Raw genomic sequence first — 18,116 nt, 5'->3', positions numbered from 1 at the left:
GTTTTATACCAGAATTACCAGTTCCTTGTTTGTGCAATTTACCTAGTTTCACATGCAGATTTAGGAAATACTTCTGATCTGAGATTTGTTGTCTATGCTTGAAGTTCAGTATGGCAAAGCAGCATTTTAGATTCTAATTATGACTTCATTGCTACCATCCTTTCAAGACATTATCATTAGAAGGTTATTTCACAATGTGAATATTCAGAAACCACTTAAAGAGGAAGTGAAAGTTGTTCATGTAGATCCATAGTTCTCTGAGGTGGAGTCTATGTACTCACATACCTACATAACGTTTTCTTTTGCTTGGAAACTCCTCATCAATCTGAGATTTGGTGAAAAGTAGATCTGAGGCAGGTGAAAGTATTATATTCTATTTTGTGAGATCACTGTAAGAAATTCAGAGAGATATGAAACAGTTACAAGCAGTCGAGGAGACATAAGTTATGTTTTTATCTGTGCAAAACTGAGTAGTTCTGTGGTTGATTCCTGAATGAGATTGTGCAGTTCATTCTGTAAAAAACTGTAGTTACAAGCGTATAATTTAAGTTAAAGCAAAGATAGTAAAGGTTGCAATGTCTATTTCTTCAATTGCAATACTCAGTATTTTAATAATAGAATTTAGTTGTCTGTATAAAATGGCAAATGACCCTGTATGAGTTTTTAAAGAAAAAAATCCACCCTATAAATATATTAAAAAAGCCCACTGAAGAAGATTTATGTTCTGAAAAATTTGAAAGCAGACCAGGTGGATTTATAAAAACTCGTCATGAATGTTGACCAGTTGAATATTATGTGTAAACAAAAATGTACTACAGAAAATTATGTATTCATTAGTTGATTACGTATATATGTATGATGATTTTATTAGATTCTTAATATAAGGGACCATAAATAGGCTACAGATCTCTTAAAAGTCCTAAGACCAATAATTCTCTTTTTCTCTTTTTAATATATATTGACCAATATTTGAAGACAGTATTTTTAATACCTAAATAATGAGTAGAAAACCAGATTTATCTCCTCAGCTACTTAAGCTATTTATATAAGCTTTCTGGGATGGAAAACAATTATTTTAATGCAGATATATAAATATTTTGGTTTTTAGAACAGCTGTGTCCATCGTACTGTGTTTCTTGCTTGTTTTTTTTTTTTTTCCCCCTATGTGTTTGTGTTTTGTTTTGCTTTTTAGAATAGAAGTAGTCCCAAAACCTTGGAAAAAGTCTTTTATGTCAGCGTACAGTTACATAAAAGAAAACTTGCATGCAATAAATCCTTCAATGCTAGCTGTTCTGAAGCTATGGGAAACTTCATTTAAGTAAGTGTTGTCAGTATTTCTTAGTTTTTCAGATGCTCAGTGATTTCAAAATCTAGGTAAGGAAATAGTAGATGGTGATATCTTAAGGTTTCCAGGTTGCCTTCCTGAATCTGGGACAGCTACAATATCTACATCAGAACACAGATTGTGAACATTATGGCTTTGTTCAAACACCATTTTCCCAAATACACTGTATTTGTTTGTATGTTCTCTGACTTTATACTTTGAAGAGTTTCTGCCAACTTTTCGTGGGTACAGGTCAAGCTTTCTTATCTGTACTTCCCCAGAAATCATAGGGAATGATTTAAGAAAAAAAAAAGTCACCTTTGCCATCTTATTTCCTCTTGTATTTAGGCATTAATAAGCAAGAAACTGCAAATGGAAGTTAAATTGTTAGTTTTATATTTGGATGAAATACCATCTGGACCTGGTAATTTGTGATTGTCTGTCATTTTGTTTCTATAACTGTTCTACTGAAACTACAATTTATGCCATCATGGCCATTGTACAGAGGATCCAGAATGGAGCTGCTAGAAATCTTACATTCTCTAAGTCCTTTTTTCTTCTTGGTTTTGTTTTTTAATTTTTCCCCCTCTTTTTTTCTCTTTGTTATCTTAGAGATTGGCAACTTTCCTGCTTCTGACAAGTCTGAAGAAGACTTCCATTTTTGAAATAGTCATTTTAGCTTTTTCTATTTTTTTTTTTTTTTTAAGTCATGAATATTCAAAACAATCTGTCTTTCCAGAGCAGCTCAAACTGCTTGCTTGTTTCTTGACTGGTGATGAAAAAGGCAATGAATTGACCTCTTAAGTGCTGTAATGACTTGTCAGGGGTGTTTTTTTTTTTTGTTTTCGTTGTATCTGCTAATGAACAGACAATATTAAATTATTTATTTAAGGAATAGGAATACTGAAAATTATTTCCAAGCCTGGTGTAGATAATTATCTTTATTTCTGCATTGTTTCATAATATCTGTAAAAATCCACCAAGTCTTTGGGAAGGTCGCTGTTTAAAACACTTAGTTTCAATGTTTGATCTCATATGCAGTATGGGATCAAATATATGCGTGGACTCCAACTCTGAAAATACTAATTAATACACTCAAATGCAGTAATTATTATCTCCATTTAAGATAATGTATACAGAAAGTGGTGAAGTACTTACATTTGGTGTTTCTGAAAATAAAATGTTTAAAATAAATAACATTTGAAATATGAAATAAAGTTTTATGGAAATAAGAAAATAATAAGGTACTGTGAATATACTTTTAAAATATTCATGTTATATTCTGTTTCAGAAACTTACGCCTTCTTGATACAGAACTGTTTCACAATAAACAGGAAGCTGAGGAACTTGCATCTTTCCAGGTTCAAGTCATCCAGGAAATTGGAAAATCCAAAGCTGTTCTATCTAGGAAGTATGATCCAGTGTATCCATGTATTTTAAGTTATAGGGAGATCTTTTTCTTTGGGTGTTTTTGAAATTCTGGACTTTTCAGAGAGGGAAGAAATGACCAATTTTAATAATACATATTAAAGAAAGAAATGCAGTGTTTGGAAATGCTTTGAGGCCAGTGAATGAAAATATTTTTGTACATGTTGAGCTTACTGTGATTTGTGTTGTTTTCTTGTTCTGAATTCTGGTATGTTGTGTTTTGCTTTTTATCTCCTGTAGGGCACAGATTCATTGAGAACTGGATAATCAGTGGGACAGGATCAGTATTTTAGTCTATTTTGAGAAAAGCTTCTTTTATTTTGAGGACTCCCTTGTCATTCTTCAAAGAATTGTTGGAGCTATTTCAGATTAGTCTGCTTTTTAAAGTTTCCCTGTTTTTTTTCCACCCTGTTTTCAGGCCATTTAAAACAGCTATAGTACTGAATTCTGAAGAGGTACATTGAAAAAGTAGTGCTTCTACTAGCAATAATTTATGACATTTAAAAAAGTAAATTATGATGGAATTTTTGTGTAATATGACTTGCTCCATCCCTACTTCAAAGAAAGAAAGTGCCTCCTATGGATAGGAGTCATTGAGATTATCCTAATGTTAGGTTAATAACGATACCTGTGTAGAACTTCTGTTAATGAGTTTGGTATTTCAGTTTGTATGTTTTCACTTTTTAACCATTTTTTTAAGCCAGTGTCATCTAAAGAATATTTTATTAATGACATCCATTGACATCAGAATATAAGAGAGTTTTTGAAAAACAAAGTGTTTGAACAGCATAATATTTGTATATCCATCTAGCAGTATTTCTGAAAGAAGGACAGTTTTCTTGTTGTGCTTAATATGCTGAAGTAGAAGCATTGTAATTACTAGGTCTTTTTTAGATATTTGTAGCTGTGTTGTATTGTTTGTATACATCTGATCTTTATTCAGTAATCACAGTATTGGAGGGGTTGGAAGGGACCTCAGGAAGTCATCCAACCAACCCCCAGTGATTGCTTCCTGCAGTTTTTTACTACTGCTTTTTTTACTATTCTAGATTTAAATTAAGAAGAACAGCTGTTGTATTTACTAGATTTACTATTCTTGTTTGTTTGTCAGTTATTTTTTTTCATGGTATGGAGAGTTTTTATTTCAGTTGGTCTATAATTGTGTTAGTAACTGCCTCAACTATTTTCATTTCTGTTTCTTTCCAACATTCTGAAAATGTCTTTGTGTTCTTAACTGAAGAATCAACAGTGGGCTGGGCTGAAAAGGACCACAACGATCATCTAGTTTCAACCCCCCTGCTATGTGCAGAGTTTCCAGCCACTAGACCAGGCTGCCCAGAGCCATACCCAGCCTCTCCTTGAATGCCTCTAGAGATAGGGCATCCATAACCTCCTTGGGCAGCCTGTTTCAGTGCATCACCATGCTCTGTGTGAAAAACTGCCTCCTAATGTCTAACCTAAACCTCCCCAGTCTTAGTTTAAAACTTTCCCCTTGTCCTATCACTGTCCACCTCATAAACAGTTGTAAGGCTGCACACTTTTGTGTTTTCATCTTTCCTATTTCTCTCCAGTGCTAGAGCCAGGTTTGCACAATTTTGGCTAAGAATGGTACGGCAGAATTCCCTATGGAAAACTTTGACATCTAAAATCTACTAAGGTTACAAAGATGGATAAGGAACTGTGTAGTCTCTGGGACTTAAGTATGCTGCCTATGAGGTCTTTCTGTTGACTTGAGAAATAGGAGACTAGTGCAAGCAGGTGTTTTTGTCTGTCATGGTACTTTTTATTTTAAATATGGTTTCATAGTAGTAGATAACATTTTCAGATATGTAATTCCTTTGAATTTAAAGGTACTACTGTATAAGGTAATTATGTTACAGTTTCCCAAGTATACCTGCAGCATTCTTTGTTCATGCACGTATTGTAAGCATTCAACAATTACTTTAAAACTATAGGTTCATTAATACTAATCACTTGAAGAACTAAGAGAAATATTGTATTCTCCTTAGGTGGCTTCCAGAAGTGCAGAAAATCTTTTACCAAGGTAATAAAAAAAAGCAAATACCCAGCAATGCCAGCACTGCTAAATTAGAGGCATTCTTCAGATGTGCTGCCACTTTAATGACTCGTCAGCTGCAACAATTACTTTTACAATCAATTCAGGACTTTACAGATTTAATTGTTCAACCAGCAGTAAGTACTCTTTCATGCCTCTACTAGCAGCACTGCTTATCCTTGTATCTACAGTTTGTTTCCCGTTGATTTTACTTAGGAAAGAAAACAAAATATGAACTCTGGTCTCAGTTGCTTTCTTGAGGAAGAAAGATGCAGTATTGTAGGTATGCGTTGTTTATTAAATAGAGTTAAAAAACCACAATAACTTACGTCAGAAGGGAAGTATTAGCATTTTAAATCTGTAATGTACAGGAACATGCTGCAGTTAGTTAGGTTTAAAGCAGAAATCCTGTGATATAAGTGCCAGAGACATTGTGCAAGACCAAAAGTGAAACTATTCTTGCTCAGTATTCTGGTGCTACCTCCCTGTAATCCCCATCTGTATTGAAGGCTTATCTTCTCTCTACTGTCAGTAGACATGTCTTCTGTGGTTTGGGGGCGAGAAGGGGGGAAGCAAGAAGAGTTTCACTTTTGGACTTACACAGTGTCTATTGTGGAGATAAACATTTCTCCTTGAATTTTATGTTTTGTAGTGCAACTGAGTCTTTGCTCAGCTTTCCACTAATACATCCTTGCTCTCAAATATCCAAAGAATCTCTAGCTCCAGAAGATACTGAATAATGAAATAATAATATGAAATGAATGAAATAATATGAAAAAATATGCAGAGAATCTAAGTAAGGAATCATACTATTAAAACAGAGTGTATGATTTCTTTCCTACTCCTTCCCCAACTTGCTTTGTATACTTCTGAGTTAGGTGAGATTTGATGTCCACAGTGCTGTTTCCTGTTGTTGTTAGAAATATGTGTATAATCTCTGATGTTCTGTGTCTGAGTGATTATTCATTATTCAGGCTACATAATGGTGATTAAATGCTTTCTTATGTCTCCTAATGAAAATTTATTATAGTTAGAAGATATCAGAGATACAGAAAAGTTAAAAGATGCCTGATCCAGATTAAAGTTACCATATAAAATCAAATGGTGCCACCAGGGGCAAAAGCATACAAAACTTTTTGTATTGGGATACATAGGAATCTGTACTGCAAAAGAGACTACACCATATACTGCAAATATAGCTCACAGTGTTTCTGAGACTAGGTGTGTTTTTTTTTTTTTTTTTTTTTCCTCCCCAATCAGGTTCTTGTTTAGTAAATAAAATTAGAAATGATACTTTTTTTTTCTTTTTTTTTAAAACGAAAACAGTTCCAGAGTGACTGGGGTAGATGATGGATGTGTACTGCTGTACCTGTATTTGTATATTCCTATATTTGTGAGGGCTGCTGCTATAATACTACTCTGCATCAGTTTGTGCAAACAACTTTATATTTGTTGGTTGGTGTATAGAAGATACTTCTTATGTCAACTAAAAACAATCTTGTAATTCATCTTAAAATTCATATAAAACTGTTATTTATTATCAGAGACACACTTCGTATTTGCACTGGTATTTTTTGGTAGAATTAGTAATTGTAATTTGCAGTTAAAGTCCTGAGTAATTCCTAATGATCCTTTGACATTTTTTGCATTATTTAGATTAAATAATCTTTTCTTTATTTTTTTATTTTTTTTCATGCTAGAAGTCAGTTCGAGCCTACGAACACCCAGGTTTCATCCTGAAGGCAACACTTGTGAATGACTGTATTAAATTTGAACCTGACTTTAATGACTATGAGGATGTATTACTGAATGTTTATGCTGTGATGGTTAATGCTGTCAGTGATATACCAAGAGTTGAGACCAAATTATTTTCTAAATTGGTAAGAAATTACAATACTCATGGTTTTAGTTTTCTCATTATTTCTTCATTTAGTTCCTGAGTATTTTAATGAATAGTCCTAATGTCAGACCACGCAGTAACACATTAATATGCTTTGGTGATATTTTGAACTTTCTGAAGTCATCTTTTTTGTATGGTAAGACCCAGTTACTGTTCTCCATGCAAATAAAAAATCATCAGCTATTTTCCTCTCTTCTATTTTCTATAGTAGCTACTACAAATGTATTTTATACCGCAAACAAAATTTCTGCAGGATTCTGATAAAAGGCCTTCATTTTGACACTGGAAATGATACTGTCATTGTAAACATAGAATCTTTTGAATAGACTGTCCTTTAAAAAATCTAAACTGTAATTTTAAAGCAGTTTCTGTTTTGCCAGAAACTTGAATAGCTGTACTACTATTTATAAAAACACTAATCAATAACCTTTAAAAAGACAAATGAAAAGAAGCATCTCAGGCACGTATAAATGCACAAGAGCAAGGTTTAATAGCATCTGGGGGGTTGCAGGAAAGTGCTTTCCACATTTCTAATGTTACAAAATCATTGGCGGATAGCAAGATTGAATTGCTGGTCATTCAGGAAAAATAAAGACAGTGTAGACTAAAATTATTGATGAGTTTATTTGGAATGGACTTTTACTTAGAATTCTGAGTTCCTGAATGAAGAGTTCTTATTCTTCACTTACTGGAGATAAACTTCCATAACCTAGGCTTCAAAAAATTAGTAGTTGTATGTAAATAATTGTGTATTAAAAATAATAATAATAATAATAATAATAATAATAATTGGAATCAAACTTTAATTAGAAGAAAATTGAAGTAGAATTTAACTTTTTTTTTTTATCCTGTTAATCTTCCATAGTATAACTGATCTACAGAAATAAGTGTAAATTGAAAATGTGGTGTCCTTCTGATTGTTATTTATTTATTCATTTATCTTATTTCTCTATTTTTTTTTCCAAAGCCAAAAGGCGAGTCCCCATCAGCTGTCCTGAAACCTGTAATCCTTGATGAGATCTTGGATGAACATAAGAGAACGATCAGAGAAGAAATTATCAAAGAAAGTGCTGCACCTGTGGAACATGTCAAGGTTTATGATAAGTACAGCCTCCTGATAAACAAACAAGCTGAACAAGATACTGATCAGTTCCTGACTGAGCTGCATACTTTTGAAGAAATGAAAGGAGAAATTATAAAGTATAAGAAACTCAGTGAGGAATTAAAATATACTTCTAGAAAGGTAAATTATAAAAATATTCCTAATTTTAGTGTTGATTTTTTTTCTCTGAGAACACTGTTAGTCAAAATTGATAATAATTAACTGTGAGATAAGTGAAATAAAATTAATTTCTCAGAAAAATAAGCATTTTTTTTAAAAGCATTTCTGGGTTGGATTTGCCTTGCTTTGGACAGGACTGCGTAGGTCCTTTCAAAAATAATGCCTCATATTTATTTCCATGGAAGCAACAGATAAAAAGAGCAGAGTAATGCTATCTGATAGAGAAAATTCCAAAATACAAAAGAAGTAAATTCAAAACACTTTTTTTCAACAATTGCCACCATTGGCAATGCTTTTAAACCAGTGATGAACAAGAGCCTGATTACTGTATTTGTGGAAAAACTGAGTGACCCATTGTTGCTGTTGCCACTACTAAAATGCACCATCCAGCACCTTCCTGTGTCAACATCCACTGTTAGGTTTCCATAAATGTTAAGCAATCATTGATGAATGTCAGTGGGTGCCATTTTTTTTCCACATGGAGGAATTCAGACGCATACCTTTGCTTCAGACGCCATTTTGTCACAAACTCCCCTCTGCTGACATCTGTCACTTGGCAACAACATGTAACGAGATATTGGTAGTATGACAGTAGACACTGAACATTCCCACCAATATTTCCCTCTGATGTTGTGGGCCAGTGTAATAGGGCAGGAGGCATTACTTTTGGAGCATCCCAGTAGATATTCATTGGGGGACTTGTGAAGGTTCTCACAGTATGCTCCTTCCAGATTTGAAATTACAAAAGGTTGTTGGATCTGGTCACACCAAAATTTCTTCCAAGCATCTAAATACATGAGGTGATCCATAATGTGATCCTCTTCTTTTTGTATTTATAACGATGTTCTGTGGTAAGAATTCTTTATTCTCACATTCTGAAAAAGAGCTTGAAGTTTTAAGTGATTTTCTGTAAATTGTTTCTAGCATTCAGTGCAAACTTCTGGAGAAACAAGTAGTTACTAGTCGTAAGGGCTCCTGTGTCTGGAATTCAAGCTCACTTGCCCCATTTAAAGAAATCACTGGATTCTGAGATTCACTGGGAGGCAGAGGCCCCTTGTTTTAATCCTGAACAGTACCACACGTCTACATGTTTCTAAGAGATTGGTGCTTTTTAGATGTACCTCAAACTCTGTAATGTCACCAGTCAACAACCGCTGCTGCCTTCTTACAGAGAATAGATGCCCTTCCTGCATGAGGCAGTAGATTGTCAAGATAAAAAGTGGTGGAAGTAAGATTTAGTTACATTTTGATATGCACAGGGAGAAGAAAAGTTATAAGTATGTATTTTTTCTCTTCTTCACTGTAAAGTTTTAAGACCCCTTTTTGGCCTAAGTGAAATCTTAGATGAGGGCCTTGATGTTGTTTTTAAGATAGTGAATGATTATAGGTAAAAGTTGTTCAACATTTGGGTAACTTAAATTTGTATTGCAGTATTTCCGTCTAGGAATGTTTGAACTGCATTGTGATGAATTAACAAATGCTTTGGCAAAGCGAGCAGATAATATTTGTGAAAAAATTATTGCCAAAATGCTCAAGGATCATCAAGATCTAAGTGTGAGGTAACTCAAACTGAAAATGTATTTTGAAATACGTTTAGTTTTGCTTCCAGTGCTAAACTTCATAAAACTTACAGCATATGATAATTTATTTTTTGCTGTTACAAATGTATGTGATTTGTCTAAGCATGACTAAAACAAAACAAACTTGCCAAATTGTTTGTTTTTCAGACTATGTGATGAATTCGAGAGAATATCAGAAAAAGCCCTTAGTACTCCATCTAGTACACAAGAGCTAATGGAACTTAAGGTACTCCTTCTTTTTAATGAGACCAAGCAAAAACAACTGTGAATACTATTATTCTGTCCTGGAGTAGTAGCATATACAAGTTATGCAGTTGATGGGTGTGATTCTGACCCTCTTGAAGTCACTGGTGCTGTATCTGTGTTAAAGAATTAAAAAGGACAGGTCATCTTTAGCCATGAGGCTAAATGCCATAGCCTGGCTCTTTTAGAAACATCTAAACTCTTCCTCATTGAATCATCATGCTTGCAACTGAACTGCCTACTTAGAACAGTCTTTTGTCTCTGCAGTCATCTGGTGGCTTTTAATCAGGGGTATCTATTAGAGCTCAGTCTTTGGGCCAGTTTTTTTTAGTGTTTTCATTATTGGTCTGGATGAGGAGTTTTAGTGCATCTTCAGTAATCTCACAGGAGATACCAAATTAGGTGGGGCTGTTGATATGTTTGATATTAGGAAGGCTTAGCAGGGGGATCTGGATAGGCTAGATTGATGGGCCCAGTTTAATCACGTAACATGTAACAAGGCTAAGTGCCAGATTTAGTAAGTGCAGCCACTGACTGAACTCTGGTTGAGCCCAAGAGCCAATCCTGTTTTAGTTAATAATGTAGGTATAACTGAGAAGTTCAGTCACAGATTTTTGTGAGGCAAAGATTTCAAAGATATTGTCTTGGAGAAGGTGTACTGTTTTATTTATATCTCCCTCTAGGTAGTATAAGGAGCTAACAATTTCTGCAGTGCAACATACCAGTATAATTAAATTTAGATCCTGTGTTCTTCAGGCTTCTCAACAGATAGTATATTAAAACAGTGAACATTTCCTGGTTCCTCTGATTTAAATTCAAGCAGTTGAATTTGATGTTGAAGACTCAAAATGCATTTGTAATATCCTAAACTAATCAAAGAAACCTCTCAAAACCTCTGATGTAAGGAGCTTAAGTATGTATTTAGTTCTTGACAAGAAACCTTTAAAAAGCACTAATTGGCAAGTTGTATGAAGTAATTTTCTTTTTACATACCGTGTTGAATTATTATTTAAAATTTAGTAGATTAGAGTTTACAGTTTGATAGCTAAAATCCTGTCTTCTCACTTACAAATACCACTTCTGTAATCAAAACTCTGCTGTTGCTTTGATGTATTCAGGCTTCAGTTCTACAAAGTATTTGCATATGCATTTGAAACAACATGACTTAGTGTGTTGCTATTCAGTCAAGTTTTGATGTATGTGCTTGTTATTAAATGTGCAGAATGTAGATGTGTGCTTAAAATATTTTGGGTTCCTGAGTGGTTGGCTGAATTTGAGTCTGAGTGGTTTGAGCTTACGGTGAAGCTAAACATAGAATATAAGAGCAGTATCTTTTTCTGAATAAAAAATAAAATGTTTAGAAGTTTAAATCTGTGCTGAGAATATGGTGCCTTTAGAATACATACGATACTATACGTGTCTGCTGGAAGAATAAAGTCACAAATTACCATACCTATATGTAACGTCCAGTATTTTAACCAGCATCAAACTCTAACAGTTATTCCATATAATTGCTGGAGGGCTGTCTCAGTCTTCTTTTGGATTCTTTTAACAGATTGATTAGTACGGACCTAACAAACAACAGTGTATTCTGATACATAAAGACTGCTATTAAAAATGAGCAGAAGTGTAGATTAAGTGGGTAGTTTATCCCTACCTAAAAATGTTTCCAGTAATTTCACATTATGTCATATTAAGATTTTCTTTATCTTCAATTGTGATATCAGTTTTTATACGTGCTGTTATGTTATTGATCTGTCAAATTGACCAGATTATTACTAATGCAGCTCTTCCAAAGGCTTTCAGAAAGCAATTATTACAGACTGTCATTTAAACTGGGCTGTGTTAACAGTTCTGTTAAGTGTGCTGCATGGAATGCTTACATGTGTCAGCACAGTTCATTGCCAACTCTTGAGATTTGAAAGAAGAGTGTAATTTTTATTTCAGTCATAATGAACAGTGCAGTAAACTGACAATATTCTTTATATTCTTACTTCCAGGGAAGACCTAATCTTAACTGGGCCATCCAGTGCTTTCCTTTCTGAAGTGTGTCTTTATTTCTTTGTTTTGCTGTTTTAAAGTTGCTGGCATCCTGCATTTTGCCCAAATTTGCAGCACTTACAGTAGGCTGTCTGGATTGGTTTTCATTGGTCCCAAGATTTGTGCATACTGTATCAACCATTCTTCTGAGTTTTGTTCAACAAAATATCTAGTAAGGCAATTGTCTTCACATGTTATGTGCTGTAGAAACAGATAGTACCATGCTGCTCCAAGTAAACAAGTTTTTGTATCGTGTATTTCTAAATTTATTATTTTTTCCTAGTAAAAAGTTAGTTTTGAACGATTAACTATTGACTGTGGGTTTTTTTTGCATTAAATTATATACGTTAATCTTTCCTTTTAATTTCTGTTTTCAGGCTTGTATACAGAAAGTGGAAACACAGGACATGCTTGAATTGGAGCGGAAGTTAGGGGATGCTTTAAATTGTATTGCTTTCCTGATAGAGTGTGTCAGCTTTTCGCCAGCAGACATTCGACTTAACAGGAACATTTTCCAGTGGTATGCACGAATGCCAGATACCTTTGAAGAGCACAGAAAGATCATTGAGGAGAAAGCAGAACAGTTTCAAGATGGTCTTAAGGTTTGTAATGACATTTAAAAAAATCTTTCTGTTACTGATTTTAAAAAACATGAAATAATATTGGATAGAATAACCTCTTGTATTTTCTCATATATGCAAAAAAGTGTTCAATATAATTTTTTCATAATATTCTTGATACTAACTAATTTTTGTCTGTTTTCCAGTCATTCATATTTCAGACATTGTTAACTTTAAAATACAAGCCACGCATCATATTTTGCTTTCTGAAAGCTCTTTGGTTACAGAATTTTCACTGATGTTGATGAAGGCTGTCTATATGAAATAGTAAAGTTCAGATAGCTCCTTTAAAGACGTGTATGTCTCGAGAAGATCCTTTGGAGTCAATTGCAGTATATGAAATTTATGTTACAGGTCCAAGAAAACAATAATACTAATAATGTATTAATTTATGTGTGATTTTGCTGTTAGCATAATGGCAAACGTCAATTTTATAACATAAACACATCTTAATTCATGTTTGTTGATTTTTTTCAAAAATATTTTTTTCTCTGCTATATTCTTTATTCCATTATAAGACTCTTACATTACAGTTTACTACACTGAGTACTAGGTTATGTCCATGAGGATTGCTAATTATTAAGTTGCTGATGTGTCAGGGTTACTGCCTGTGTAAACTTATGCTTTGTCTTTCTTGTGCTCCCTACTGTAATTAACATTTTGTCTTAGACAGTAAATATTTTGAGATAGTGAGTGTCTGTGTTTATGAGGTATGTTCAAAGAAGTTTTTTTTTGTAATACAAATAACTGTGCAGCATGCACAGTGTTACCTTGGAACAGGTTATTGCTTTGCATGGTCTGATGCTTGGTTGCAGACATTGACCACTACTGATACCTGCTATGACATGTTTGTGGTCTATGTGTAAGTGGTATATATGAGGAAAAAATCTGTCCTTGAACTGTCTGGCTTTAAGACAAGATACGCTCATGTCTTATGAAAATGTTTAGCTTTATCTGTCATTTGATTAAGGTAATCCTATTATTGCATTTTAATCTGTGGTTACTTCAGTTTAGCTTTGTATTATTTGCCTACCAGCTATGTCCATCACAGCTGAAATTTCTGTGTCTGACTATATCCTATGGCATAGCAGAGGGGAAACCAAAGTAACTTCTGTCATTTAGCCCAGTAAGTCACTGCAGCTAATAGTAAGATTCAGGTCAAATTCTATAATGTGAGTGGAACAGACACTAAAGATTTCATATGCCGGATGCTGGATGTCTGCAAGTGTGAAGTATCCTAATATAGTGAAATCAGAATTATTCGTTATTCCTCCTTTATACAGAAGATTAACTTCATCATGATTTTTTTTTTTCTTCTTCACATGCTTCGATTAGATACGGCGTGAACAATTTGTGGAGGACCTGAAAAGCTATTTTAAGCAGGTTGAAGAACTTAGCACATTTGGAGATGTTCAAGAAGTCAATAGATATTTGAAGAAGGCGCAAGCACTAAAAACAAAGTTGGATCTTGCTGCTGAAAAGGTACAGGTTGTAGTCTAAACTAGTCCGATAGTTTGAATTGTAAGGTTTAGCATTTGTGTTTCCAGAGCAATGAGTTTAATTAGTAATGCAGTTACTGATATGTAGCAAAATCGTTCCTTATTCATCTCTGAAACATTGAACGCAATTTACAATTTAAACAAAATTTACTGTACATAATTAGTTGTTGCTATATGATCTTAACAGTATAGTACTTGGCATAGAGGAAAAATGGATTAAGTTTGTGTAGGTTTGCATGGATCTATATTCTGTAAAGTATAAATTCTGACCTCCTGTCTGTTATCACCTCCGTATTGATGCAAATTATAGAGTAGTGTTCAGGTACTGTTTAAATTTCTGGCTGTACTCCTCTATTGATAAGCATAAACGTTGAGCTATCAGAAGGATTGCTTTAACTGTAGTCAGTGGCAGCAGTTGAATAATTGACTAGTTTAGTAACTCAAAACATAGTTTGAAGCTTGTTGAAGATAATAGACAACATCTCTAATACCCATGACAAGGACTTGATAGCACGTAGAGCTTGGTTTATATTTCATACTTCCATTCTCTCTCAACAGATTGATCAATTTAATGCAGAAGAAGAGTCATTTGGATGGCCAGTGTCTCAGTACCCTCAGCACAAAACAATCCGGAATGTTCTTGCTCCTTATCTACGTCTCTATGAAATGATTGTTGAATTCAACAGAAAGCACGAAAGCTGGACAGAAGGGTCATTTATGGAAGTGGATCCAGACAAAGTAGAGGGAGATGTAGGAAACTACTGGCACGGATTGTATAAGCTAGAAAAAACTTTCCACAATTCTCCAAGTGCTTTAGCACTAACACGGCAGGTTAAATCAAAAGTAGAAGAATTCAAGTGCCACATTCCTCTAATTCAGGTGATATGCAGTCCTGGCTTGCAAGAAAGGCACTGGGAAGAAATGTCAAAAATTGCTGGTTTCCCTTTGTCTCCTTCTGAGGACTCAAATCTTTTGACTTACATAAATTTGCACCTTGAACCATTCCTAGAACAATTTGAAACGATCAGTGAAACAGCTAGCAAAGAATATTCACTTGAGAAAGCTTTAACAAAAATGATTTCTGAATGGGATAAATTGGAGTTCACTCTGCTTGCCTACAGAGAAACAGGAACCCATATTTTGTCATCAGTAGATGATATTCAGTTGTTACTGGATGATCACATTGTTAAAACTCAGACTATGAGAGGCTCTCAATTCATTAAGCATTATGAAAAGAGGATAAGGTAAGCTTTTGGTTTTATTTTCCAATAGAAAGTCACTAAGTGATCTTGCCTAGAAGAAATGATAGATTCTGGTTAATCAAGAGTATAGGGCCTTCACTTGTTTTTGTCCTACTTAAGCAGTGAATTAATCTCATCTTAAAGGGCTAAGGCTTTTGTCTGTGTCAAAGAAAGCATTATTTACTTTTAAGCATGCTTTTTACTTCTGATTAAAAGTGCCAATGCATTGGAGAGGCCACAATACAGATTTGACATGGCTCTGGTACTGAAGGCAGCAGATATTGTAACATTGCTTTTGTTTAACCAAATAGTTTAAATTTGAGTTAAAGAAGGAAAGATTGTGAACTAAGAAAATCTAGATTAACCTTTATACATAAATTTTAAAGCTGCTGAATCTTTTAGCTGTTCATTAAAATTCTGTGATCCTGTGATTCTGTGAAAATGTTAATTTAAAATGTTAGCCTTTTTTAAAGGCGATGCAGAAAAATTAAGACAAATTCCAGGGAAGGAATGGAAGGTATTCTTCATGCTAATGCAGAAACTTGAAGTCCAAAATTTAGCTTAGCATGTTAAAAATTCTGTACATTTATCTCTGAGCCCTGTTTTTAATGTGATTTTTGTCTTCAATAAATCCTCTACTTGCTTCATGAATTTCTCAAGCATAGCCGTATTGTGGAAGAATAAGATCTTTCATCTTAAGTTTGGCTACAATTATCTAGCTCTATAAGTACTTCCAAACTCCCTTTAGCATCCAAAAAAGCAATTTCTGATTTCAGCACGTAAGAAACATGTATGCATACTTACACATATATACACATACATTCTGATAAGTACTAATTTTCTTACTACTATTGCATTGTAGTATAAAGTATTTAGCGAATAGTTCCTTGCTAAAGTAAAATGGTTGTCTTTACCTATTTAACTATAAACGGTGTTTAGGAAAAGTGTAAACACGCAATGGTAGTTTCATCCAAATTTGGATGATCTTTTTTATATTTTAATTTTTAAAGTTTCTTTTTTTTCATCAGTGGAATTTGTGATAGTACAAAGTATAACAATAACTTCTGTAGTTGAGATCTAGATGATTACAGAGTAGTTGCTTTCTCAATAGCCCAACAAACATGTAGAATTCTGGATTCCTGCCTGAGAGTTTTACAAATTCCTTGGTTAAAATTTTGGTATAACAACTTTCCTCTTGGAAAGCTGCATTTTTCTCTACCTTTAGTAAAAGGAAGATCACTATACATGATATACAAATGCCAGTGCCTAGAAGATGAAAGAGGGACTTAGGGTGTGGAGAAGATACATGGAAGAATAGCTCTTGGTTAGAATCTGTAGCAGGTAAATAGGTGAATTAGGTAGTTATATTTTCATATATATCATTTTACTGAATTCTCAGCAGCCCATGTATGATGGTCTTATTGAGAAAATTAGTGTATTTCGTACAGTACGTATTTCAACAGCATGCTCTTTTAAAATATTTCTATCTGCACTGCCCAGTGATAGGACAATTGCAAAATGATGCGCTGTTTTTACAAAGAATTATTTCAAATTGTCTGTGTCAGAGAATTAGTAATACTAATGACATCAGAGAATTGATAATATCATGTCTGTGATACTGGTGAGATAGTGAAAATTATCAAATTATGCTATTAATGATTGTAAATAGTGCAGAAAAACTGAAAGACTCAGAAAATTGATAAATGACTGACGATGGAATAACTGTTGAATAATAAAATTGTGTATATGTATTGATGTGCAATAATATAGATGGAGTCTATCACAAAAATGTTCAACATACACATTGGGAATTTGAATTCAGAAATAATAAGTGATGCTTTAAGTGCCTTATATTGGCTATTTATTACTTGAATTCTTTTAATTAACACTAAATGACTTCCTAGGACAATATCTACATGTTTATGACTTAATTTTCAAGATTATGTTACTTTCATGGCTTTCTTTTGCATTTAGCACACGATTAGACATAGCAATCTGAGCTTTTGTGTATGCCAATAACCAGACTAAATATTCAGTTTCTCTGAACTGAAGTTGTCTATACATACTGTGTGCTAATGTACGTGCTCTGTTTATTTGCTGATACTGTTAGTCTTCTTATTAGATTAATTTAGTCTGTGAAATCCTACAATCAACCTTACAAAAAATATGTAGTTTAAATACATACAGATGATTCTGTTGCAGAAACAAGTGTGGACTTTTTAATGCAGGAAACCAAGCGAGATGAATGTGATATTCCATTGTAGTATTAAAACTTAGGCCTGCTGAACATGCAAGTTGCCAAAAGGGTCTCAGCAGTGTGGGAGGAATGTTCTGGTAGTATCAATTAGTACATTTGAACTTACACTGTTTCACAGGGAATGGGAAGGAAAGCTGTTGTTAGTGCAGGACATCCTGGATGAATGGCTGAAGGTTCAGGCTACTTGGCTTTATTTGGAGCCAATTTTCAGTTCTCCTGACATCATGGCTCAGATGCCTGAGGAAAGCAGACAATTCAATACTGTTTTTAAAATATGGAAAGACTTGATGAGATCAGTTTTTCAGGTAAGTGTCCATGTCTTAAGAATATGGGTTGAATCTATAGTACGTACTAGAAAATTGCTTCTAGTGGCACAGTAATCAGTCTTCTGTTTCTTAGCTCCATTTCTTAGATTCTTTTAAAAATGATTTTGTAGAATTGTTTCATATTGAATCATAGAAGCACTGCTTGGGAGGGATCACTGGGGTTCAAAGTGGAACGCTTGCCAGCACTAGATCAAGCCAGCCACAAACTTCCAAGGACAGAGGCTTTGATGTTGTGCTTTGTAAATGTCTAAGCTGAATGCCCTAAGCAAACATCTGTACCTGTTGCTCCTTGTTGTCCAGTTGTCACTATGGAGAAGAGC

The 18,116-nt window shown here is 34.0% G+C and overlaps 1 protein-coding gene across 6 annotated transcripts in view; it reads left to right on the top strand.

Annotated features, from left to right (window-relative positions):
* DNAH7 (dynein axonemal heavy chain 7) overlaps nt 1-18,116 on the top strand; it is a 98,142-nt gene that overhangs the window by 6,423 nt on the left and 73,603 nt on the right. For 4 of the 6 annotated variants that reach the window (XM_085228831.1, XM_085228834.1, XM_085228833.1 and 1 more), the window contains exons 8-18: nt 1,193-1,318; nt 2,616-2,735; nt 4,762-4,945; nt 6,509-6,688; nt 7,676-7,951; nt 9,422-9,549; nt 9,718-9,796; nt 12,231-12,455; nt 13,809-13,955; nt 14,531-15,216; nt 17,589-17,775. In XM_085228831.1, the coding sequence (XP_085084957.1) occupies nt 1,193-1,318; nt 2,616-2,735; nt 4,762-4,945; nt 6,509-6,688; nt 7,676-7,951; nt 9,422-9,549; nt 9,718-9,796; nt 12,231-12,455; nt 13,809-13,955; nt 14,531-15,216; nt 17,589-17,775 (2,338 nt within the window). Of the gene's footprint in view, nt 1-1,192; nt 1,319-2,615; nt 2,736-4,761; nt 4,946-6,508; nt 6,689-7,675; nt 7,952-9,421; nt 9,550-9,717; nt 9,797-12,230; nt 12,456-13,808; nt 13,956-14,530; nt 15,217-17,588; nt 17,776-18,116 lie in introns of those variants that run through there. The other 2 variants (XM_085228832.1, XM_085228835.1) reach the window with 2 other exon arrangements.

This window comes from Meleagris gallopavo, chromosome 7 (assembly GCF_905368555.1).
Source record: "Meleagris gallopavo chromosome 7, MGAL_WU_HG_1.1, whole genome shotgun sequence".
Lineage (NCBI taxonomy): Eukaryota > Metazoa > Chordata > Aves > Galliformes > Phasianidae > Meleagris > Meleagris gallopavo.
The sequence above is the reverse complement of the archived record's forward strand: the minus strand, read 5'-3'. Positions and strand labels throughout refer to the sequence as shown.